The sequence below is a fragment of the Eleutherodactylus coqui genome, chromosome 4, assembly GCF_035609145.1.
Source record: "Eleutherodactylus coqui strain aEleCoq1 chromosome 4, aEleCoq1.hap1, whole genome shotgun sequence".
NCBI classification, from domain to species: Eukaryota; Metazoa; Chordata; class Amphibia; order Anura; family Eleutherodactylidae; genus Eleutherodactylus; species Eleutherodactylus coqui.
Window position 1 is genome coordinate 244291789 of NC_089840.1, and position 27196 is coordinate 244318984.

At 45.4% G+C, this 27196-nt stretch overlaps 1 protein-coding gene across 2 annotated transcripts in view; it reads left to right on the plus strand.

The window, feature by feature from the left end:
* Positions 1-13907, plus strand: part of LGI1 (leucine rich glioma inactivated 1) — a 73485-nt gene extending 59578 nt beyond the window's left edge. For both annotated transcript variants that reach the window (XM_066600975.1, XM_066600976.1), the window contains 2 exons: positions 12509-12673; positions 12761-13907. In XM_066600975.1, coding sequence (XP_066457072.1) covers positions 12509-12673; positions 12761-13581 — 986 coding nt within the window. In that variant the 3' untranslated portion in view covers positions 13582-13907. The remainder of the gene's footprint in view (positions 1-12508; positions 12674-12760) is intronic.
* Positions 13908-27196: the final 13289 nt, after the last annotated feature.

Consider the following 27196-nt stretch of genomic DNA (forward strand, 5'->3'; position numbering starts at 1 on the left):
CCTGGAGAACCTCGATGAAGTTAGCTGTATAACTCCGTATCAGTATGGGTTTATGAGAGATCGAACTTATCAAACCAACCTGATCAGCTTCTATGAGGAGGTAAGGTCTAGGCTGGACCATGAAGAGACACTGGATCTTATATAGCTTAATTTTTCCAAAGCGTTTGATACTGTTCCATATAAAAGCTTGGTATATAAAATGAGAATAGTTGGTCAGGATGAGAAAGTGTGTAAGGGCTTAGTCACACTTGCCCGTCGGTGCCCATTCATGGGCGCTGATGCACCCGTATGACTGAGCCCTTACTGCAGGAAAAAGCCGGTCACATGTTCTTTCTTCCGGCGCTGCAGAGAGACGTCCGTCCTGAATTGCGTCCGTCTTCTTCCTGCAGTAACACAGGCGCCAATGCGCCCGTGTGACTAAGCCCTAAGTGTGTAAGTAACTGCCTCATAGAAAGCAGAGGCTGGTTACAAATGGTACATACTCTGATTGGGTCCCCGTTACTAGTGGGGTACCACAGGGGGCAGTATTGGGCCCTATTCTTTTTAATATATTAATGACGTTATGGAGGGATTGTACAGCCAAATATCACAATTTGCAAATGATGCAAAACTATACAAAGTAGTTAACATAAGATAGGACACAAGACGGTTACAAATGGATCTGGATAAGTTGCGGGTTTTGGGCAAAAAAGTGGCAAATGAAGATTAACACTGATAAATGTAAGGTTATGCACATGGATAGAGGAAGTACATGTCACCATTACACACTAAATAGGAAACCACTGGATAACACTGACATGGAAAAGGACTTCAGTTAATTGTAAACATAATTGGAGCAACCAGTGTCAGGCAGCTGCTTCCAAGGCAGATAGGATCATGGGGTCCATCAAAAGAGGTCTAGGGGCACATGGCGAGAACATTGTTCTTCACTTTAGAAGTCACTAGTCAGACCACACATGGAATATTATGGACAGTTTTGTGCACCGGTACTCAAGAAAAACACATCGGAGCTTGAGCGGGTCCAAACAGGAGCAACTAAATTAATAAATGTAATGAGAGACTACAATACACTGAGAGGTTAACAAAATTTGGGTTACTTAGTTTAGAAAAAAGACCGTTGAGAGGCGACCTAATAACTATGTAAAAATATATCAGGGGAAAATACAGAGATCTCTTCCATCATCTCTTTATACCCAGGACTGTGACTGTAAAAAGGGGCGCCCTCTATGTCTACAGGAAAGAAGGTTTCTACACCGACGTAGATGGGGGTTCTTAACTGTAAGAGCAGTGAGACTATGGAACCCTCTGCCTGAGGACGTGGTGATGGCGAACTCGCTAAAAGAGTTCAAGAGGGGCCTGGACAACTTCCTTGAGCAATACATTACCTGTTATAGTCACTGATTACTTCAGAAGGGTCGGTGATCCAGGGATTATTATGATTGCCAGATTGGAGTTGGGAAGGAATCATTTCCTCTAAAATGAAGAAAATTGTCTTTTACCTCATTGGTTTTTTTGCCTTCTTCTGGATCAACATTGGGGTGTAATACGCTGAACTACATAGATGTGTCTTTTTTTCAGCATTACAGACTATGTTACTATCTACAGGACATAGATATTGCAACAACACTTCAATGTTGTATATAACACCAGGTGTCACGGGTGGTTGTAAAGTGGTGCAAATGTAGGTAATATGAGTATTTTTTGTCTTTGGCAATTAGAATCGTGTTTGTATGGCCCTGAGTATTCTTAGGGCAATTGAATCGTGTTTGTATGGCCCTAAGTATTCTTAGGGCAATTTCATAATATATTCCTGAATACAGCAGAAGGAGTTACAAAACTATGCAATATTTATTTACGAACAATAGAATAAAAGTGTATAATGTTATGATAACAAGTAAAAAGTTTAACTTGTACTGTAGATTTATCTAATGCTGACTACAGCTAACTAAATCCTAGGATTTAATAATCCTTTGTGCACCTCAAGAAGTACTAGCTTCAAATGGTATCAATACTGCAGTCCAAGAAGTGATCCTGTAGAACAGAAAGATCACCTTTGTAATGTTATACAAAGTTCGTATTTAATGGTATAACACTTCCTTAACCACAGTTTTATAATTCTGGACCACAATTTAGACAAGCTTTATTAATAGAGATGAGCGAGCACCAAAATGCTCGGGTGCTCGTTACTCGAGACGAACTTTTCGCGATGCTCGAGGGTTCGTTTCGAGTAACGAACCCCATTGAAGTCAATGGGCGACCCGAGCATTTTTGTATATCGCCGATGCTCGCTAAGGTTTTCGTTTGTGAAAATCTGGGCAATTCAAGAAAGTGATGGGAACGACACAGCAACGGATAGGGCAGGCGAGGGGCTACATGTTGGGCTGCATCTCAAGTTCCCAGGTCCCACTATTAGGCCACAATAGCGGCAAGAGTGGGCCCCCCCCCCTCCCAACAACTTTTACTTCTGAAAAGCCCTCATTAGCAATGCATACCTTTGCTAAGCACCACACTATCTCCAACAAAGCACAATCACTGCCTGCATGACACTCTGCTGCCACTTCTCCTGGGTTACATGCTGCCCAACCCCCCCCCCCCCCCTCCCCCGCACGACCCAGTGTCCACAGCGCACACCAAACTGTCCCTGCCCAGCCTTCAGCTGCCCTCATGCCACGCCACCCTCATGTCTATTTATAAGTGCGTCTGCCAGAGGAACCGCAGGCACACACTGCAGAGGGTTGGCATGGCTAGGCAGCGACCCTCTTTAAAAGGGGCGGGGCGATAGTCCACAATGCTGTACAGAAGCAATGAGAAATCCAATCCTGTGCCACCTCCATCTGGAGCTGCACACGTGGGCATAGCAATGGGGAACCTATGTGCCACACACTATTCATTCTGTCAAGGTGTCTGCATGCCCCAGTCAGACCGCGGTTTTTTATAAATAGTCACAGGCAGGTACAACTCCGCAATGGGAATTCCGTGTGCACCCACAGCATGAATGGCTCCCTGGAACCCACCGGCTGTACATAAATGTATCCCATTGCAGTGCCCTGGACAGCAGAGCTAACGTCAGATTAAATGCAGGTGGGCTTCGGCCCACACTGCATGCCCCAACCGGACCAGGGTTTTTAATTCATAGACACAGGCAGGTACAACTCCCTATTGTGAAGTCCCTGTGGACCGACAGCATGGGTGGCTCCCTGGAACCCACCGGCGGTACATAAATATATCCCATTGCATTGCCCATCACAGCTGAGGTAATAATGTCATGTTTAATGCAGGTGGGCTTCGGCCCACACTGCATGCCCCAGTCAGACTGGGGTTCTTTAGAAGTGGACACATGTAGTTACAACTCCGTGTGGACCGACAGCATGGGTGGGTGCCAGGAAGCCACCGGCGGTACATAAATATATCCAATTGCATTGCCCATCACAGCTGAGGTAATAAATTCATGTTTAATGCAGGTGGGCTTCGGCCCACACTGCATGCCCCAGTCAGACTGGGGTTCTTTAGAAGTGGACAGATGCAGTTACAACTCCCTGTGGACCCACAGCATGGGTGGCTCCCTGGAACCCACCGGCGGTACATAAATATATCCCATTGCAGTGCCCAACACAGCTGATGTAACGTCAGCTGTATTGCAGGTGGGCTAAAAATTAATTTGATTACACTGTAGGCGAGGGCCCCAAAAAATTGGTGTAGCAACAGTACTAATGTACCTCAGAAAAATTGCCCATGCCCAACCAAGAGGGCAGGTGAAACCCATTAATCGCTTTGGTTAATGTGGCTTAATTGGTAACTAGGCCAGGAGGCAGCCCAGTTAAAATAAAAATTGGTTGAGGTGAAAGTTTCAACGCTTTAATGAGCATTGAAACGTCTAAAAATTGTTTACAAAAATTATATGACTGAGCCTTGTGGGCCTAAGAAAAATTGCCCGTTCGTCGTGATTATGTGAGGTTTCAGGAGGAGGAGCAGGAGGAGGAGGAGGAATATTATGCACAGATTGATGAAGCAAAAAGGTCCCCGTTTTTGATGGGGATAGAGAACGATGCTTCCATCCGCGGGTGCAGCCTACGTATTGCTTAGGTATCGCTGCTGTCCGCTGGTGGAGAATAGAAGTCAGGGGAAATCCAGGCTTTGTTCATCTTGATGAGTGTTAGCCTGTCGGCACTGTCGGTTGACAGGCGTGTACGCTTATCTGTGATGATTCCCCCAGCCGCACTAAACACCCTCTCTGACAAGACGCTAGCCGCAGGACAAGCAAGCACCTCCAGGGCATACAGCGCGAGTTCAGGCCACGTGTCCAGCTTCGACACCCAGTAGTTGTAGGGGGCAGAGGCGTCACGGAGGACGGTCGTGCGATCGGCTACGTACTCCCTCACCATCCTTTTACAGTGCTCCCGCCGACTCAGCCGTGACTGGGGAGCGGTGACACAGTCTTGCTGGGGAGCCAGAAAGCTGTCAAGGGCCTTAGAGAGTGTTGCCCTGCCTGTGCTGTACATGCTGCCTGATCTCCGCGCCTCCCCTGCTACCTGGCCCTCGGAACTGCGCCTTCGGCCACTAGCGCTGTCGTATGGGAATTTTACCATCAGTTTGTCCGCCAGGGTCCTGTGGTATAGCAACACTCTCGAATCCCTTTCCTCTTCGGGTATGAGAGTGGAAAGGTTCTCCTTATACCGTGGGTCAAGCAGTGTGTACACCCAGTAATCCGTAGTGGCCAGAATGCGTGTAACGCGAGGGTCACGAGAAAGGCATCCTAACATGAAGTCAGCCATGTGTGCCAGGGTACCTGTACACAACACATGGCTGTCCTCACTAGGAAGATCACTTTCAGGATCCTCCTCCTCCTCCTCCTCTTCAGGCCATACACGCTGAAAGGATGACAGGCAAGCAGCATGTGTACCCTCAGCAGTGGGCCAAGCTGTCTCTTCCCCCTCCTCCTCATCTTCCTCCTCCTCCTCCTCCTCCTCCTCACCGCGCTGAGATATAGACAGGAGAGTGCTCTGACTATCCAGCGACATACTGTCTTCCCCCGGCTCTGTTTCTGAGTGCAAAGCGTCTGCCTTTATGCTTTGCAGGGAACTTCTCAAGAGGCATAGCAGAGGAATGGTGACGCTAATGATTGCAGCATCGCCGCTCACCATCTGGGTAGACTCCTCAAACTTTCCAAGGACCTGGCAGATGTCTGCCAACCAGGCCCACTCTTCTGAAAAGAATTGAGGAGGCTGACTCCCACTGCGCCGCCCATGTTGGAGTTGGTATTCCACTACAGCTCTACGCTGCTCATAGAGCCTGGCCAACATGTGGAGCATAGAGTTCCACCGTGTGGGCACGTCGCACAGCAGTCGGTGCACTGGCAGATTAAACCGATGTTGCAGGGTGCGCAGGGTGGCAGCGTCCGTGTGGGACTTGCGGAAATGTGCGCAGAGCCGGCGCACCTTTCCAAGCAGGTCTGACAAGCGTGGGTAGCTTTTCAGAAAGCACTGAACCACCAAATTAAAGACGTGGGCCAGGCATGGCACGTGCGTGAGGCTGCCGAGCTGCAGAGCCGCCACTAGGTTACGGCCGTTGTCACACACGACCATGCCCGGTTGGAGGCTCAGTGGCGCAAGCCAGCGGTCGGTCTGCTCTGTCAGACCCTGCAGCAGTTCGTGGGCCGTGTGCCTCTTATCTCCTAAGCTGAGTAGTTTCAGCACGGCCTGCTGCCGCTTGCCCACCGCTGTGCTACCACGCCGCGCGACACCGACTGCTGGCGACATGCTGCTGCTGCTGACACATCTTGATTGCGAGACAGAGGTTGCGTTGGAGGAGGAGGGTGCTTTAGTGGAGGAAGCATACACCGCCGCAGATACCACCACCGAGCTGGGGCCCGCAATTCTAGGGGTGGGTAGGACGTGAGCGGTCCCAGGCTCTGACTCTGTCCCAGCCTCCACTAAATTCACCCAATGTGCCGTCAGGGAGATATAGTGGCCCTGCCCGCCTGTGCTTGTCCACGTGTCCGTTGTTAAGTGGACCTTGGCAGTAACCGCGTTGGTGAGGGCGCGTACAATGTTGCGGGAGACGTAGTCGTGCAGGGCTGGGACGGCACATCGGGAAAAGTAGTGGCGACTGGGAACTGAGTAGCGCGGGGCCGCCGCCGCCATCATACTTTTGAAGGACTCCGTTTCCACAACCCTATACGGCAGCATCTCCAGGCTGATAAATTTGGCTATGTGCACGTTTAACGCTTGAGCGTGCGGGTGCGTGGCGGCGTACTTGCGCTTGCGCTCCAACACTTGCGCTAGCGACGGCTGGACGTTGCGCTGACAGACATTGCTGGATGGGGCCGAGCACAGCGGAGGTGAGGGTGTGGGTGCAGGCCAGGAGACGGTAGTGCCTGTGTCCTCAGAGCGGGGTTGGATCTCAGTGGCAGGTTGGGGCACAGGGGGAGAGGCAGCGGTGCAAACCGGAGGCGGTGAACGGCCTTCGTCCCACCTTGTGGGGTGCTTGGCCATCATATGTCTGTGCATGCTGGTGGTGGTGAGGCTGGTGGTGGTGGCTCCCCGGCTGATCTTGGCGCGACAAAGGTTGCACACCACTGTTCGTCGGTCGTCTGCACTCTCATTGAAAAACTGCCAGACCTTTGAGCACCTCGGCCTCTGCAGGGTGGCATGGCGCGAGGGGGCGCTTTGGGAAACAGTTGGTGGATTATTCGGTCTGGCCCTGCCTCTACCCCTGGACACCGCACTGCCTCTTGCAACCTGCCCTGCTGCTGCCCTTGCCTCCCCCTCTGAAGACCTGTCCTCAGTAGGCGTAGCAAACCAGGTGGGGTCAATCACCTCATTGTCCTGCTGCTCTTCCTCTGAATCCTCTGTGCGCTCCTCCCTCAGACTTACTGCCCTTACTACTACCTCACTGATAGACAACTGTGTCTCATTGTCATCGGCCTCCTTACCCACTGAAAGGTCTTGAGACAGTTGCCGGAAGTCCCCAGCCTCATCCCCCGGACCCCGGGAACTTTCCAATGGTTGGGCATCAGTCACGATAAACTCCTCTGGTGGGAAGAGGAACCACTGCTGCCCAATCTGAGCAGGGGCCCGAGAACAGTTCCTGGGAGTCTGCCCGCTCCTCAGAATGTGTCATTTTCATGGAGTGAGGAGGCTGGGAGGAAAGCGGAGCAGCAGCCAGAGGATTCTGAGTTGCAGCAGTGGACGGCGCAGAACTGTGGGTGGACGATAGATTGCTGGAAGCACTTTCTGCCATCCACGACAGGACCTGCTCACACTGCTCATTTTCTAATAAAGGTCTACCGCGTGGACCCATTAATTGTGCGATGAATGTGGGGACGCCAGAAACGTGCCTCTCTCCTAATCCCGCAGCAGTTGGCTGCGATACACCTGGATCAGGAGCTCGGCCTGTGCCCACACCCTGACTTGGGCCTCCGCGTCCTCGGCCGCGTCCACGTCCTCTAGGCCTACCCCTACCCCTCAGCATGCTGTATTACCAGTAATGCAGAAACAGAACGCTGTAATTAAATGTGCCGCTTATTGGCCTGTGGTTGGAGGCTGACTTTGCTTACGGAACGCCAGGAAATAATTTGGCGCAAGCCTGCTGTAACACTTAGCTGGCTGCGTATGATTTTGTAGAACTACTACACCCAGCACAGACAGACCCAGAACACTGAGCACAGTCACAGGCAGGCCAAATAGATTTTTTGCCCCAAATTTTTTAGCAAAGGCCCACTGCCTATATTCAATCAATATATCTTCTGTCCCTGCCTACGCACTTCTGTCCCTGGAGTATGTCACAGAACTGCAGAGTGTTGCACTGTGGACTGCAATACAGCAGTGATTTCACAGCCCAGACAGAGCCAGGAAATAATTTGGCGCAAGCCTGCTGTAACACTTAGCTGGCTGTGTATGATTTTGTAGAACTACTACACCCAGCACAGACAGACCCAGAACACTGAGCACAGTCACAGGCAGGCCAAATAGATTTTTTGCCCCAAATTTTTTAGCAAAAGCCCACTGCCTATATTCAATCAATATGTCTTCTGTCCCTGCCTACGCACTTCTGTCCCTGGAGTATTACTGCAGGGCGCAATGCTCTGCACGGCCGATATACCAAAAAAAAAAAAGGGCAACACTGCACAAAGCAGCCTCCACAGCACTGCACACGGTTAGATGTGGCCCTAAGAAGGACCGTTGGGGTTCTTGAAGCCTAAAATACTCCTAACACTCTCCCTATAGCAGCTCCACCAAGATACCACTTTCCCTGCTCTATGTCAGAGCGCATCTGTGGCGAGCCGCAGGAGGGGCCGATTTTTATACTCGGGTGACACCTGATCTCGCCAGCCACTCACTGCAGGGGGGTGGTATAGGGCTTGAACGTCGCAGGGGGAAGTTGTAATGCCTTCCGTCTTTCAATTGGCCAGAAAAGCGCGCTAACGTCTCAGAGATGAAAGTGAAAGTAACCCGAACATCGCGTGGTACTCGTTACGAGTAACGAGCATCTCGAACACGCTAATACTCGAACGAGTATCAAGCTCGGACGAGTACGTTCGGTCATCTCTATTTATTAACAATGTCTCAGAGATTTCAGACTCAACTCTGTTTAAAGTCGCTATCTTTGTCCTTTCATGAGTACTCAAGCCCAGAATTGGTAACAGCCATTCGAACAATTGCCCAGCAGCTCACTAAAGTTCCCAGTTGCTGATTACAGCAGGCCTGCTGGCTCACTATGAAATTTCTAGTGGTGCGCACACTAAGCCATTTGACTGAGGCTGGTCTCACTTACAGGCTTCTGCCAAAAAATGTTCTGAGGTCCTTCCTGGTCTTGATCTGTGGTTCAGCAGCACAATCCCTTTCTCTGCTCTCTATGCTGTTCTGCCTCTGAGTCCAACTGTGTCATCAGTCAGCACAACAGCAGTCCTTCTGCTACCTTTTACACTCCAGTAGTGCTTCTGACTGGTGTTCCCAGACTTGGCTCTCTCAGCTGTGCTTGAGCTCCACAGCAGCAGGTTTATCAATAACAACAGTCCTTGCACTCTTCTAGTGTTGCAGCAAGAATTTCTGTTTATATGCCAAGAGTGTCAGCCTATCAGAAACAGTCTTTAAGGCATTCTCAATTCTATAGTGCCAAAATTTGGCAGAATTTCTGGTGCATAAAGTATTTTGGTGACATTTTTGGCGCAACTTGTAACTCATCATCATTGCAACAATTTAACCCTTTCAGGGTAACACACTATAGGTGAATGCAACAAAGTATATTTGAGATGATCAAGTTCCATCAATGTCTCCCTATGCCCCATTGTAAACCGTAGAAGACTGTGTAAATGTATTCTATTCTTTGTTATTGACACCGATGTAATTCTGTCCATCTAGTCTTCAGCGAGAGGTGGTTGCAGAGAAACCAATAGTCCATCTCGGGCACCAGTTCTCAACTCTAGTTGCACCTTTTGCACCCCATATACTTATATCTGTGAAAAAACACATGCCTCAGCACTCATATGCAATTAATATCTGAATAAAATTGCATAGCTGTTATATTCACCATTCAAAAATACAAGGTTCTTAACGCATATTTTGATCAAAACATGGGACCCATCTGTCATGTTCAGGCGACCTTTATTTAGATCTGTCGCAATTCTTTTAATTAAAGTAAATGGCTTGGATTCTACTTTCCCTGAATACATTTGGAGGTTTTTGCCCAATATTAGGTGAGCTTGTCATAGTAGGTTTCCATCTGAATTAAAGGGATTTCCCCGCTATAAATGTTATTTTTATAACTGCTGAGCATGGCAGAAAATAAAAGAGACCATACTCGCCTGTCTTCAGCCCCTGGAACACAGCTGAGCAGCTCCGGTGGCTCTGGCTGCTAGTATGTATGTTTGGAGGAAGTCAGGTGACTGCTGCAGCCAATCAGAGGCTGCAGCATCACCCCCTGAACACCTGCCATCAGCGCTCACATCCTGGGTGCCATGATTTCAGGAGTTTGGGACAGTGATGATGCGGCCTCTGATTGCCTGCAGCGGTCACTTGACTTCCGTTGGACATATATACCGGCAACTGGTGCTACTGGAGCTATTTAGCTAAGTCCTGGGGGCTGAGGACAGGTTAGTATGATCTCTTTTTTTATTTTCGGCCATGCCCAGACATTAATTTTATTTTTCTTCTTAATAGTGGGAAAATTCCTTCAAGGTTGCCTGGACGTGGTAGATGGGCCTGCATATTTTGATCAAAATATGCACTAAGAGCCTTTCATTTTAATGTGGTTAGTATATAAAACAGTTATACAATTTTATTCACATATTAAACATATGAGACACATGCTTTTACTACCATATTTTTGCAGCCACAGTTTGTGCACTTGTGTATTTAAGTGACTTCCCAGTTTCAGGACAACATTCCTTCCTGGGACCAGAGGGGGAATATATTATCTGCAGCTGTTCTTCTCTGTCATCCCTCCAATCCGCCGATTCTGGGTCCTGTTTTCGTCCATCCAAGATGACTGCTGAAATTTTCTACCTAATACACACTGTGTACTGGCCAGTTCTGATCACTTGAGCAGCCCTGGCCAATCGGAGAGCAGATACAATGCATTGGTAGTCTAACACTACTATTGCGCTGTTGGTATTAAGTAGTCCAAAGACTGCCATCTTGGACTGGCAAAAACAGGACCCAGAACCAACGGATGGGAGGGTCGGCAGAAAAGAACAACTGCAGGTAATATACCCTCCTCCCCCTCCGGTCCCAGGAGAAAATTTTGTCCAAAAACCAGAGGGGTGCTTTAATTTGTTTGTAGGAAGTGCTGACTTTACAGTTGAGTCACAGAACCTGGAAAAAAAATTGCACAATGATATCCTGTCCCATGGATAGTAAATACACTGAACTGACAGTACCGGGATAAGAGCTCATTCACACGTGCGCTATGAATTCTGTTTACCTGTTCCATTATGGGATCAGGATAACAGGATCTTCAGTCCGAACAGATCCCATTGACTATAATGGGGTCCATTAAATTTCTGTCCAGCTATCTGCCACTTTCCCTCATGAAATAGAGTAGCATGCTGCACTACTTCATCTGGTATTTTCTAGGAAATCCACATCAGATCTCAGAGATGGACCTAAAGCACGCAGAAGGTTATACGCGTCCTGTTCTCCAAAGCCTCATATACTCCCTCTACCTCTTTTAACCAATATCTAGGCTAATCTCTAAATGGCTGATATCTTTTATCAAACAATCCAACGCAGGTTTACAGAACTGCCGTAGTAAATCATTTCCGACAAGAATGCCATGAATTGCTGATAATGCAGTTGGCCATATTAAAGTGTCATACTAAAGATTTATAATTTTGCATGAACATGCCAGATGAAAAACTCTGGTGCCAAAGCAAAGATCGTCCTGGAGTAAAGATCAATGTACAGTTTATCGGGTGTCGTTATTAAGCTGATCTGTCAGTTTAATATGCTGCCCTATGGAAGGGCGACATACTACATCTACTGAACAAACACCACTCTGAGGGCTGAATGGGAAGTAGGAGAGGCGGTGGAATGCTCTCTTTATATATACATAGTATACCGTGATCACCGGGCTGCTGTTAGTATTTTCATTCAAGTACTGTAATATTGTTTGGCTTTCTATAACAGATATGCATATTTTTTGCATCAGTCTATTCTACACTGCCTATAATACAGATCAACCTAGATTATGACCTATGCAGACACTGAACCAGCAGGGGGAGGCTGTGAGGCATGACTTTGTTATTACTAGCAGTTTTCTGAAGGCATAGTTGAATATGAACAGACTATAGCCCATAATGTAACTCAAAATTGTGTCAAGAAACTGCAGAAGGATAACTGGGCCTAGACCTATGAATAAACAAATCTGTCTACTATAATTATAATTAACATAAATATATACAATTATAAATCTAAACATATATGAGAGAATTCTCCAAAAAAACTTCCACTTGGCAACTCCTTTAAATGAAGGGGCAGTGTTCTTTTTTGGCTTCTACCTCATTGTTTTGGGTTTTTTTTGCCTTCCTCTGAATCAACATTAGGGGGTAATAGGCTGAACGGGATGGACATATATCTTTTTTCGGCCTTACATACTATGTTACTATGTATGTTAATTTACATATGCAAAAAGTAAATGCAAAATGCTACAAATTCAGCTAAATTGGGATAGATTTGCCTAAAAACCATAATTTCTTATGCCGTTCTTGGTGCCTAAGAGGGGCACACCTCTTAATGGTGGCTGCCATCCACTCTGTTAGGCCCTGCCTATCTATTTTCAAAAGTGAGAAGGATGGTGGAAAAAGGCCAAAAGTTGCAAATTTGTACAGTGTCGTTGTTGTAAAATTAAATGGGACCACCTTAACAGAAAGAAGGGGTTGTTAATGACACTATGATGTTGCCATGTGAACTATTATGTTGGAACAACCTATGTACAACCTATGAAAGCATATTTGTAGTGATTAATACTCAACATTATGTGTAAATTAAGGATTAAACTTTGTGTATTACAGAATTTGCCTTGTACAAAGCTTTGCCCTATCAGTCCCTGTCTGTGGACACCTTCACCTATATGAACGATGAGTACGTGGTCATTGCACAGCCGTTTACTGGCAAATGTGTCTTCTTGGAGTGGGATCATGTGGAAATGTCTTTCAGGAACTATGACAACATCACAGGTATCACTGATGATCAGCTGATAATGAAAAATCAGATGTATACGTGCTTATCAAAGGTCTCTAAATTGGTTCTTTCTGTTATCCTAGGTACATCTACTGTGGTCTGCAAACCCATAGTCATCGAGAAGCAGCTCTACGTGATAGTGGCCCAACTGTTTGGTGGCTCTCATATTTACAAGAGAGATATTTTTGCAAACAAGTTTATCAAAATCCAAGACATTGAAGTTATTAAGATCCGTAAACCCAATGACATTGAGACTTTCAGGATAGATGACAACTGGTATTTTGTGGTTGCTGATAGCTCGAAAGCCGGTTGCACAACCATCTACAAGTGGAATGGAAATGGATTTTATTCCCACCAGTCTGTACATATGTGGTATCGAGATACAGACGTGGAATACCTTGAGATTGTCAACAAGCCACATCTCATTCTGTCTAGCAGCTCACAACGCCCAATTATTTACCAGTGGAACAAGAAGTACAACAACTTCTCAAAGCACGCTGAGATACCAGACACAGAGGACGTATATGCCGTTAAACACTTTTCTGCCAAGGATGATGTCTACCTCTGCCTAACTCGATTCATTGGAGATTCCAGGGTTATCAAATGGGAAGGAGGTTCAGTCATTTCAGATATCCAAAGGATGCCTTCTCGTGGCTCTATGGTCTTCCAGCCTCTGGAAATCAACAACCACAAGTATGCTATCCTGGGCAGTGATTACTCCTTCACCCAGGTGTTTCATTGGGATGCAGAGAAAGGAAAATTTGTGAAATTTCAAGAGTTAAATATCCAAGCTCCAAGGTCCTTCACACACGTGTCCATAGACAAACACGACTTCCTGTTTGCGTCGAGTTTTAAGGGGGCCACACAAATATATGAACATGTTATAATTGACCTGAGCGCATGACCATTGAAAATCTAATGCATTAAAGACATTCTAACCTGGACAGTATGAACTAAATGCATGATAAATCTATCTCCTGACATAATTCTGGACAACCGGCTTCAGAAGCTAGGGAGGCCAGAACAGAAGCATTGCTTGTTTCTCCTTCATTAATTTGTCATGTATAGTGGTTTTGAGAGTTGTACTTTTTCTAAAAAAAACCTATAAAATCTTGATAGCTGACTGACCTTTCCATTAACAGTTTGTACATATTTGTGCATATGTCCATCTGAAGAGATATATAAATAATATTACTTTTCTCTTTATTTATTCACCCATTGGAGAAAAAACTGCCAAATAAAATGTTTACATTTTGTGTCTTCCATGTTACATATTCATTCCACTGCTTTTTGGCGAGAGCTTGGGGATTTTGATTTCTAGATATCCTCCACTGCTTCCACCACTACTCTCTTCTTCAAAGGGGTAACTTGAAGCTCCTGGGCCCCAATGCAAAACCTGTAACAGGGCCCCAAACTATAATGCTTTATTCATAGTACTGGGCTCCCTATATGGAGAACTGAGGCCTTATGGGCCCCCTAAGGCTCCTGGGCCCGGGTGCAACTGCATCCTCTATAGTTACGCCCCTGCTCTTCTTTATTACTACGAGTTTCACTATCGGTGACATTACTACATGACTGATTAAATAGATTGCATTTAAAGCGACCCATCGGGCCTTAAGAAAGAAAGATGGCCGCACCACTTCTCTGACTACTTGATGCGCACTGTGCATAGGATGCAGTGGTAGTCTACAACTCTACACACTGCTCTGACTGGTCAGCAATGCTCATGTGGGCAGCAATCCTTAATTAAAACAGGTGTAGTGTTTCAGACTAATAATGAATACTATGCACAATGTATATGCGGTAGCCAGAGAAGCTGGTATAGTCATCTTTGCTTCACCAGGCCCAGAGGATCGCTTTAACCTATAGCAAGAGAAGATACACTTTAAAGTAGTTCTACCAAGATGTAAAGTTTAGGATCAGTGGGGGTCTGACTGTTGGGATATTAAGAACAGGGCCCCGATGGTCTCCAAATTAATAGAACAGAGGTTGTGCATGTACGTCACTGCTCTATTCATTTCAATGGCAGCGTCGGAGCTCATACTCAGCAATTTCCAATCTTGTAATTAAAAGGAAGGGAGTGGTGGAATGTATGTGCGACCTCTGCTCCATTCATGTGGTATTCCCGGGATCAGTGGGAGTCCCAACTGTCATAAAGTTAGCTCCTATCCAAAAACTTTAACTCTTGAAACACCCATAAGCTGAAAGTGGTTGTCTCATCCCAGAGGGATCTGAGAACCATGGCTGAATTTGCCGGGGGAAGAAGCAGCAGTCTGTGCACTTCAAATGAATGGCCATTTGTGTAGTACATAGATGACTCAAGTCCACAAGTTAGACAAACAACAGTTCTGCACTATTTCTCTTCTTTAGTGCAATGGGCCACAAATGAAGGCATGATTAGGTTTTTTTAACAGCATTTCAGCCATTTATATTTTTAAACAGGGAATTGAAAAGTACCTCCACAGTGCCACCTATTAGGTGGCTACCCTACATTAATGTCCGACCTTTCAACAGGCTTTGCAACAAGACTAAGTATATCAGTCAAACCAGAGTCTATCTGTGTAATTTTTTTACAGGGGCAATTCATGGCTTATATCTACTTATAGACTCCCTGCACAAACTTGGAGAAACTTTCTTACCCCAGAAACTTTTATGTTAAATAACTTTGCAAACTCTTTCTTGTTCCAAATGTAAGCTATTTCCTCCATAGGTGTGCATGGCTGCTTTTAAACATCTGCTCGTTACCACTGGAAACAAAGACATGTAGCAGATTAACACCTAAAGGATGTGGCTCTTTTGGGCCCCAAGGACCCCGCAATTCTTTTTCATCTCCAGATTTTGAGAGTCAGAACGTTTATATTTTTCCACCAACCTAGCTGTATGAGGGCTTGTTTTTTGTGGGATAAAATGTAATTTTCATTGCCACCATTTTGGGGCACACACAAATTATTGGTTATTATTAATTTTTTCTTTCTTGTGGAAATGGGGGAAAAAAGTCAGCATTTTTGCCATTGCTTTTATATGTTTTAAATTTTGCATTGTTCACAATGCAGCATAAATAACGTGCTACTTTTAGGCTAGAGGTACACGGCGACAGATGTGGTGCGACAGCAAGTCACAATTTTAAAAAAATTGTGTAAGTTGTGGTTGTTTAACAATTTTAAAGCTGAAATTTTGCTGTTAAAAACAGTCAAATCACAGGACAGTTGCAGTTGCAGGTGACTTACATTGATGTCAATAGTGTAAAAGCTGCTTGTGCCCAAAATCCAACCAAGTTGGATTTTTGCTGTCTGCTCTGTTGCATCAGGTTGACATGCGACACCATTTAGAATCATTGTACGTGAAGTCACAGTGCAACTTCACCTCTCCCTGTGTAGCCCTAGCCTTATTCTGCAGGACAGTATGATTATTACGATACCCAATTTATCTAGTTTTTTTATGTTTTACTACTTTTTCACTATAAAAACTCTTAAAGAAAAAAAAAACATATTGCCACATCCCAAATCCTATAATATTTTTGTCTTCCATCAATGAAGATGTACAAGGGCTTAGTTTTGCAGAAAGAGACGAAAGTTTAAATTATTGCTTTCTTGGGGTGCATGTGACTTTTTACTGACATTTTATTCTAGTTTTTGGGAGGCATGATGAACAAAAAACAACAATTCAGATTTTTTTACATGCAGTTTACTGTAGAGGACAAATAACACTTTTTGTTTTTTTAGTACATATGATTACAGTGTCAGTGATACTTATTATTTGCAAGCATTTTAATATGTTTTTCATTTTCAAAAATATACTGTAGCATTTAACTTACCGGTATTTAACTTCTTTTTCTACATTTTTAGACCCACTACCTCTGGCAGGACCTACTCAGAGTACAAGGATGGCAGACCTGTGACCTTTGGCTGTCATGACAAACCATTGGTACATTATGAGCATGTTGCTGGGTTACTGATGGTGTGAAAAGTGGGACGCATCCTACTAACTTCTTAGATGCTGCGGGTTGTGTTGACCATGACATCTCAGGGGTTAAATGGCTGGGATCAGAAGCAACGCATTGCAGCAGCATCTCAGCTGTATGTTACAGATGATGCCTAATATTAACGAAGGAAGCTTATCTACTGAGCCTTCACTATCCCTGTGCTTTACATGTATGGCGATTAGCGAGATCAGCTTTCCACCTGTGCCGTATATACAAAGCATATAGAGGAAATGTGTTAAAAGAGCTGTCCCATCTGGTCGTGTCAAGTTTGCCAGACAAAAAACCTTTCCTTCCAGTGGCTCCTAGATTTGGCTCATAGAGAATATATGGAGAACATGCCTAAATAAATGTGCACAAGTCAAATGAACACTATTGAGCACAATATATCCAGACTATATAGACCACTGTTGCATTCTATATTTGGAATGATATTGTTTTTAAGAATTAGGGGAAACTGTTCTTCAGTGAATATATTTAAAGAACAGGCCAAGATCTTGAAGGGTAGATTTAAAAAGAAGGGTTACCCACAAACACTAATAGATTCAGCATACCGTAGAGGTATGAAAAGGAAGAAAGAAATGAATACCCCAGATAATAGCATATCAGGCTATAGTATGTCTTTCATTATTAATTATAATACTCAACACAGCGAGTTACGGAAAATTTTGGTCAAACACTGGGGAATATTGAACAATGACCCATTCCTACAGATTAACATTCCAAAAACACCTAAATTAATCTTCTGCCGGACTAAATCCCTGAAAAACATTATGGCACCATCCTGTCTCTAAAAAAGATTAAAGCACACCGTACCATTGATTAAGACACCGATGGGCGCATTCAGATGTAAGACTAAGAATTGTAAGTGCTGTGCACAGATTAACCATGGTAGAACGGAGATTATGACAGATTGTGATCAAAAACCCATACATTTGAAAGACCACATGACCTGTGGTTCATCCTAAATTGTGTATCTCATAGAGTGCCCATGTGGCTTAAGGTACGTAGGCCGCACAATAAATGCGCTAAGAGTACGGCTGAGCAACCATAGATTTAACATAAAAACATTTTTGATAAACAATGGGGTGTGGCGCCATTTTTTACATGTCCACAATAAAGATCCATCACAACTGAAGGTAACCCCTCTTGAGGTAATAGAAACAAAATCCTTTAGACGTCTTAAAGCGAAGGAAATGTATTGGATTTTTAGATTGAACACACTGGCATCTAATGGGTTAAATGAGATATTAGAGAAATGTTAAAATTATTCATTGATTTATTATATTACAGTGGTCTGTGGATATGATATTGGTTCTGTATTTATATAGTCCTTTTTATATTTCTATATGGATATGACTGTGTGGTCTGATTAACTGTCCTATAACAGTAGTCATTATGTGTATATATGCATCATCTGGGTCTAATCAGTTGTTTTTTAGTATATGTATAGATTGTTTAGTTTTTATTACCTATGGATTTTAGAAATGATAGTATTTTAGGTGAATAACACATTTTTTTTTACTATGCATAATTGCTTTTTAGATTAATTGCATAAATGTATATACGTTTAAAAAAAATTATGTTCTCTTTACCATCCAATTAATGATGCTAGATCCAGTTCATAGAAAGGTAGAGTTAAAAGGGACCTCCAGGGTCATCTGGTCCAATCCCCTGCTCAGTGCAGGATTCACTAAATCATCCCAGACAGATATTTGTCCAGCCTTTGTTTAAAGGAGAACTCCCCACCTCCCGTGGTAACCTGTTCCACTCATTGATCACCCTCAGTGTCAGAAAGTTTTTTCTAATATCTAATCTGTCTCCTCCCTTCCAGTTTCATCCCATTGCCTCTAGTCTTTCCTTGTACAAATGAGAATAGGGCTGAACCCTCTGCACCGTGACAGCCCTTCAGATATTTGTAGACAGCTATTAAGTCTCCTCTCAGCCTTCTTTTTTGCAAGCTAAAAATTCCCAGATCCTTTAACTGTTCCTCATGGGACATGATTTGCAGACCGCTCACCATCCTGGTAACTCTTCTCTGAACTTGCTCCAGTTTGTCTGTGTCTTTTATAAAGTGGGGTGCACTTTATATGGCAGCATTAGAGATAACCATTTATGTTTGACCCTTTTGAGTTAAAAGTGGGGTGCGGAGTGCGCTCCACCCAATGATGGAACTATAGTAACTTAAATTTATTGTGAGCATGCGCAGGTGATGCAGTGAGATATTGACTTGGCGCATGCGGTGGAGCCCACGTTGCATTCCACTTAACGTCCATGACGGCCCTCACTGAGTCGCCGCCGTGTGACGTTCATTCCCTGCATTCCCTAGCGTCCTGTTGCAGCCATGTTGTGTGTCAGAGGCTGGAAGAGGTTACAACTTTCAGGTAATTTTTAGAGATGAGCGAGCGTACTCGGAAAAGCACTACTCGCTCGAGTAATTTGCTTTATCCGAGTATCGCTGTGCTCATCCCTGAAGATTCGGGTGCCGGCACGGAGCGGGGAGCTGCAGGGGAGAGCGGGGAGGAATGGAGGGGAGATCTTTCTCTCCCTCTCTCCCGCCCGCTCTCCCCTGCTCCCCGCTGCGACTCACCTGTCAGCCGCAGCGGCACCCGAATCTTCAGGGACGAGCACAGCGATACTCGGATAAAGCACATTACTCGAGCGAGTAGTGCTTTTCCGAGTACGCTCGCTCATCTCTAGTAATTTTGTAATCCCATTGTGTATATAAATATATTTGTGAGTTGTGTCTGGTTATGCTTGAGAAAGGCGCCATTTGGAGTGCAGAAACGCGTTGCATATTTATTTACAGTCAGTCAGTGGGTGAGAGGTCCCTCTGCCCATGACCTGGCGTTTTTCACTGACTGTGTGCTGCTTTTACCTTTATTTACCTGGTGGGGTAATAAATAGCTTATAACATTAAGACGTTGAGGGCGCTGAGTTTTTTTCTACTGCATATGCAGTTTTTTCTTATTCTTCCTCTGGACCATTACCCCTCCACTCACCAATGCTGCGGCTCTGACGTCAGATGACCAGGAGTGACTTCTATTGATTTATAAGCGGTGCTGCACTACAGGTGCTGAGCGGGCACACCCCCGATCACAGGGGTTCCCCGTTCAGTGCCAGGTGAGTCAACATTTCTATATAGTACATTCGTGTACATACAAATTTTTATATGTGAAGATCTGCCTGGCGCTTTCCCCCGGGGTTGTCTAGTTAGTGGACAACATGCCCCCTTTAGTACTTTCTTCTTTCCTGCCATCGCGATCCAGCGCTGCAGCCCCCGGGTTGTTGATCCAGGGTTTTTTCTTTACTTCCTCTGGATCAACTGCAGTTAATCAGAGCCTGCAGTGTCACATTCCTGAATTCCTGGCATCATGAGGCTTAGGATATGAGCACTGCTGCCAGGAAAATGGGTGGTGACACTACAGCCTCTGATTGGCTTCAATAGTCACCTGACTTCCGGTGACATTATCTGTCACAACACACTCCGGGACCACAGCGGGCTGCATTATTGGATCATGGTGGCAGGATGCAAGTAAGTACAGCTCTTTTCATTTTAGCACAGGAGGGCACTAAATGGGACATGTTGTCCAGTAACCGGACAACCCCCTTTAATTTACATTGTATATTAGAGCCTACTAGCCGTTGCAAAATAACAATCTATGATTGTCGGGGCATACTGGAATATACAATTTTGCAACAGCAGTGAACCATTGAATAGGCCTCCTGCACATGGGTGGGTCGGACCCCGCATGCGGGATTCCCGGTAACCCCTACGTACCTGTCCTATGTCTTCTGTCAACGCTGCAAATGTGCTGGGTGGTGCTCTGTTGCACATGCGTAGTAGCCGCCGGCACTAGGCGATGACCCGGATCCCAGAAGTGCCTTGGGACAGATGCCTTCCACTGACTTCAATGGAAGCCATCTGTGCATGGCCCACACAGAATCGCAGCATGCTGCAATTTCTTCTCAGTGAGCGGAAAATCACAATCAATTTCTGCTCATGGAGATGAAATTGCGGTTTGGCATAGCATGCTATGGGGCAGTATTTGCTGCAGAGGCCAGAAGCGGACTCCGCAGTGCAAATCCATCCGCGTGCAGGAGGCCATAGAGACCTTCTTTTGGTATCCTGTTACCTGTAGGCCTAGTCGGTGATACATAAACTGTAGCAGATTGTATTATATAAGGAAGGCTGAAAGTCGCCTAGCAACAAGTCATTGGCACCTTCTGCACGGAAAACAAAAGAATTAACTATTCCCTCTACAGGTAGAATGAGTTTATATACAATAAATGCTCTTTTTTCCTAAATTACTTTTTGTGGCCCTAAAATGTGTTCATAATAGCAATGATTGGTTCAGTGTGTCTATAGCTGCTGCTACCAAGTGAATTTACCCCAAACTAGCAGATTTCATTATAATTCTTTTATTTGCCCTTTTGGTCACTTTTATGATTCAAGTTCTGCCTTTTTGCTTGCAAAAGTCTATATTCCCTGGGATTCATTTCCTACATATGGAAGCTTGTATGTAAATAAAGGTCCCGCAGAACATGCATGTTATAGAAGATCTGCAGAAGTATATGTCCCCCTCCTCAAGCACACTCGTTTGGGGCCTTTTGTAAGTCACCTGAACCTGAAATAGGGAATGATAAACAGGTTTATCCTCTAAATTGTGAAACCTTGTAAAGGCTCAATGAGGAACTACAGTTCGAAGAAAGACCAGGTGACTGATGAAATTGGCTGTAAGCAAACCAGGCAGCTGAGTCATTGGGCGGTGATGTAATAGTCTGCTCACACATGCCCATTCACATGCTTCAATTATTTGATCTTCCATATTCAGGCTTACAGATGTAGCAAAGTTTAACATGACTTTTTTTTATTGCATTATAATAACTTTCTGTCTCACGTTGTGTTTACCTTTCATTTGTTTTACAAAGTGGTAGGCCTTCCTCACGCAGGCGTTTGCAGAAACACGTTCTTTAATGCTGCATTTTCAGCGGCGTTAGCACGTGCTTTGCCAAGAGATTGCCACGTTTTGTCATATCTCAAGCAAGAAATTGCTCTGATTCAATGAATGGCTGTGATTGGCCAAGCGCCCCAGCCAATCAGAGCAATCTCTTGCCGGAGGCAGAGTCCTCAACCCCCGTTACCAGCAAAAAATGATCTATTGGGGATTATAAGTGGCCAGCAGCCTGCACAGAGCCCCGGAAAGCAGCGTCAGGGACCCGACGGCGGCAGCTAGGTGAGTATTGATTTTTTTTCCTCAGGTAGTGTACTAGCGCGTTTAGCACTGCCAGAAACGTGGTACCAAGTTGTGCCGCGTTTTTGGCCGCACTGAAACCGCTGCCCATTCATTTCAATGGGCAACGCAGAGCCAAAAACGCCCAAAGATAGAACATGCATCACTGTCAAAGTGCAGCGTTGGAAAGGCTGTGTTTTGCCGCTTGTGTGAGCAGCCCCATTGAGATGAATGGGAGCATTGTACAGCGTTTAGCAGTGCACTAAAAAAAGCAGCGCTAAACGCTGTACAAAAACGCCTGCATGGGAGACTTGAAGATAGGACTGTGTACTAAAAAGTGAAAGTACAACTTCCACTACACGAGACGGCAGTCACAGGAGCACTGGGATCCTCTGACACAGCAGAGCTGCAGGGTCATAGTAGACCCTGATCAGCTCTGTCAGTGACTATTATCACTACAGTGGATGTTTCTCCTTGTAACTGAGGCTCATATAGATGCAGCTACTATGGATACCCAAACCCACTAAAATTCTTTGCCTCTTCTTTCTTCTTATTTTTTATTAACTTTGCCTTAAAAACAACTCAAAAGTACTTAGATACGCTTCTAGGTGACCTAAGAGTGCCCAACTGGACTTTTATGGCTCATAAACAATGTTATGCACCAGTGTTAGGGGTACTGGTGAAGTTCCTTTCTGGTTCAAACTAATTCGGACCAAACTGAACTTTTTGCTCAAATTCGCCAAACTAGTGCAACTGAACTTTTGAAAAGTTTGCTTCCATAAAGAATAAGTTCTCCAAATAAGTTACACCAACAGTGGATGACCTAGCAGAGCCATAACTGATCTTGCATAAGGCCTCCTGCACACGACAGGGTCTGATCCTGCATGCGGGATCCTTCAGCAGGATTTGACCCTGTGCCTGGCTGCTGACCCCGCTTACCTGTCCCGATTCTTCTTTTTCTGTACTGCGGGATCTCCAGCCGTCGTGCTGCCACGCATGCGCGGTAAGTTAAAGCTGTGCTGTCGCTAGTGCTCACCGCAGAAGGGTCACGAGACGGACAGCTTCTATTGACTTCAATGGAAGCCGTTAGTACGGAAATCCGCACAGAAAGTAGCATGCTGCAATTTTTCAGCCATGAGCAGAAATTTCCACTTGTGTGCAGGAAGCTATGGAATGGACAGTATTTGCTATGGAATCTGGGGGCAGCCACCAGCCCTGGGTTCTTCAAATCAAATCCGCCCATGTGAAGGAGCCCTAAAGATGGAGCAATTACTTTAAAGTCAGCTGGTTAGAAGTGCCTACTTTGTGTAATGTACCAGATTTTCTCCGCATGATACAATCAAATCTGTCCTTCGACATTAGAAAAGCCTTGTTCTAATTTCTAATGTCCTTGCCACTAAACAAATCCCGCATGGAGATAGAATATGACAATGTGCACAGAACCCAAGAAACACACAACCTCTCGATAGATGCACTGCATTCAGACATCCTTTCAATTTCTATGAAGTCTTCAAATATTTGGCCAATTATGCCGAAAGAACTAGAGCGCGGCTGTCACCTGAGCTTTGCCGCTTGCACTTATGTTAAAACACAAAAACTCTGCTCCAATCGTACGTTATCTCAATGTTAGGGCAAGCTATTGACATAGATATTTTAACATAAGTGTCGCCCACTTTTGGGTGACATGGCACTCAAAGCTAATTAGTCTAATGATTTCAAGATTTAAATATAATGATTTCAGGCCTGACAAGTGCCTTATATAGTGGAAGAATAATGTTCTCGTCCCTCGCCCCTATACCTACCTCTTTTAATGCACCCCAAGACTTTATTTGCTTTTGCAGCAGCTGACTGGCATTGATTGCTCCACTTAAGTGTACAGTCAACCAGTACCCCCAGGCCTTTTTCCATCTCACTTTTCCCCATTGTGTATATTGGTGACATACGTTTCTTCTGCGCATAATCTTACATTTATCAATATGGAACTTTATTTGCCATTTCTCTACCCAAGCTCCCAGCTTATCTAGGTCCTTCTGTAGCCGCACATTGTCCTCCGTTGTATTATTTTGTATAATTTTGTATCATCTGCAAACATTGATATTTTACTGAGCAGTTCTTCTATCAGGTCATTGATAAATATATGGAACAGAATGGCGCCTAATACTGAACCCTGTGGCACCCCACTAGCCATGGTGGCCCAATCAGAGTACGAACCATTTATTACTACCCTCTGCTTTCTATCTCTGAGCCAGTTCTTTAGGCCTCCTTCACACGGGGCGACAAAGTCGTGCGATTTTGTAGCATTGCTACGTTGCTACAAATCGCATGTATAAGAAGCCCATGGTTTCCTATGGGTTCCTTCACACATGAGATGTTTTGTAGCATTCTACAAAACGACACACAAACCTCACAGGTCTGGCGATATGCCAGCGACACGCTAGGTTTTGTAGCCCATGTTTCTCTATGGAGCCTCCCTCTCTGTTGCATCGCATCGCACGAAAACGCGGTTTGCATGCGATGCGGTGCGACTTTGACAGTAGCAGATGCTACAAAGTCGTGTGCTTTTGCAGCGTCACTTGCGACTTTGTAGCGTTACAAAATCGCGGTATTTCTGCGAGAAAATCGCAGCCATATCATACAGTGCAGCGATGCGATATCGCTGCGATTTTCTCGCAGCGATGCGGTGTCGCCCGTGTGAAGGAGGCCTTACCCAGATACACACGTTTTCACCCAATCCAAGCTGTCTCATTTTATATATTCGCCTATTATGTGTCACGGTGTCAAATGCTTTTGAGAAGTCCAGATATACGAGATCAATGGACTCTCCCAGGTCCAGCCTAGAACTTACTTCATTGTAGAAGCTGATCAAATTGGAGACTTACTGGCCTGTAGTTACCAGGCTCTCTTTTAGACCCATTTTTGTATATTGGGACCACGATTGCAGTGGGCCAATCTAGTGGTAATACCCCGGTCTCAATTGTGTCCCTAAATATAAGAAATAGCGTTCTGTCTATCATGTCACTTAGTTCCTTTAGGACCCTTGGGTGTATTGCATCTTGACCCGGTGATTTGTTGATTTTAATCTTTTTTAGGCCTTAGTCAGACGGGCGTTTTTTGCCGCAATTTGCGCATGCGCATGCGTCCGGCGATTTTATAAAACCATTGCTTTGCAATGGTATCGGACACATGAGCGCTTTTTATGCACTCATCCGATAAATTATAGAACAGAAATCGCAGATCGCACCTATCTGCAATCTGCGATTCCTGTTCTCTTCTCTATATGCGCTCAATGGGGCCGGCGGCAGCAGCGCCGACCCCATTGAGAACATATAGAAGACAAATCCTTCTTCTCTGCCACAGCTGTAACAGCTGTGGCAGAGAAGAACGATGTTTGCCCATTGAATTCAATGGAGCCGGCAATACAGCCGACTCCATTGAAAGCAATGGGCTGCCGGCGTGCGCGGGATGAATTGTCAGGAAGGGCTTAAATATATAAGCCCTTCCCTGCAATTCATCCAGAAAAGTGTTAAAATAAAAAATATATATATACTCACCTGCTCCCGGCAGCCGGAGTTCCGTGCGGCCGGCCTGCAGTGGGTGTGAAGGGGGTGTGAGTCAGACCTGCCCCCTGATTGGCTCAGCGCTGAGTATATATATATTTTTTATTTTAACACTTTTCTGGATGAATTGCAGGGAAGGGCTTATATATTTAAGCCCTTCCCGACAATTCATCCCACACTCGCCCGCAGCGCATTGCTTTCAATGGAGCGGGCTGTATTGCCGGCTCCATTGAATGCAATGCGCTGGACAGCTCCGGCTCGTTTCTAATGAAGCTAGGAGCAGATTTTCAGGCGATTTTCGGGCACCGGTCACGCGATTTGCAGATGCGCATCCGTCATGCGATCCGCAAATCGTGCGAAAAAACGCCCGTCTGACTAAGGCCTTAGACGACTCTGCACTTCCTTCTGCATTAGGCAGGTGATATTGGTGCTAGTGCATTATGTCTCCACCGGAAGCTAGGGGTTGACTGGCCTTAGCTGGAGGTAACATCCCGGTCACACCCCTAGCTGCCGATTGGCTCCTGCGGATCCATCCATGCATCCAGGCCGCCGGGGAGCAGAGTGACAGCAGAGTCAGGAGAGGTGGCTCCATGTTCCTGCACACTGCACCAGGGAGGCCAGAGATTAGTTACAGCGGTGCTGCTTTGCCTGCGCCGCCATGGACGGTGATGAAAGTGGGGTTGGCTGATCGGGGGGGGGGGGGGACCAGAGTACACAGTGTTGGATGGCAGCAGAGCACAGTGGGGAGACAGACAGGAAGACAAGAGCGGACAGTTACACCCTTGGAAGCCAGCGGAGCACAGCGAAGAGATTGACAGCGGGGCTGGCTGATCAGGGGAGACAGAAGCGGACATGCCAGTCGGACAGAAGATGTGTGAGCTCGTCAGCGGGATGGGCAGTACCTGTGTCTCTGGGGTCCTGTGCAGTCAATCCGCAGATGTGCCCATCACCTGGGCGTACCGTGTAACTTAGGGTAGCCAAACCATGTCTCCAACCATACATCCGGTGGAAACATAATGCACCAGTATCGGTGATATTTAATAGGGGGATAATTTTATCCCCCTGCGTGTCATGTGACATTTCTTTTTCTTTCATCAAAATACTTGAGAAAAAAAATCATTTATTAGATTCGTCTTCTAGAGTTTCTCCTGAATTGTTTATTAAAAGGGCCAGTGCGTTCAGTGCAGACCGTTTATATAATTGAAGAATGGTTTACAGTTATTTTTGATCTCCCTGGCAATCAGTCTCTCTGCCTCGTCCTTTGCAGTTATTATCTTTTTTCTTACATATTTAGTTTTCTTCCTTATATGTTTTTAGCACTTCTTCACTGCCTTCTTGTTTTAGTAATTTAAACACTTTTTTTCACTTATTGCCCCCCTTACAGTTTGCTTCTATTCGTAGTAGACCAGGAGTGGAGAAGGTGTTACCATAGTAGACCAGGAGTGCCTACCATGTCCACTATACTAGACCAGGAGTGGATACGGTGTCCACTATAGTAGACCGGGAGTGGATACGGTGTCCACTATAGTAGACCGGGAGTGGATACGGTGTCCACTATAGTTAAACCAGGAGTGGATACGGTGTCCACTATAGTTAGACCAGGAGTGGATACGGTGTCCACTATAGTAGACCAGGAGTGGATACGGTGTCCACTATAGTAGACCAGGAGTGGATACGGTGTCCACTATAGTAGACCAGGAGTGGATACGGTGCCCACTATAGTAGACCAGGAGTGGATACGGTGTCCAC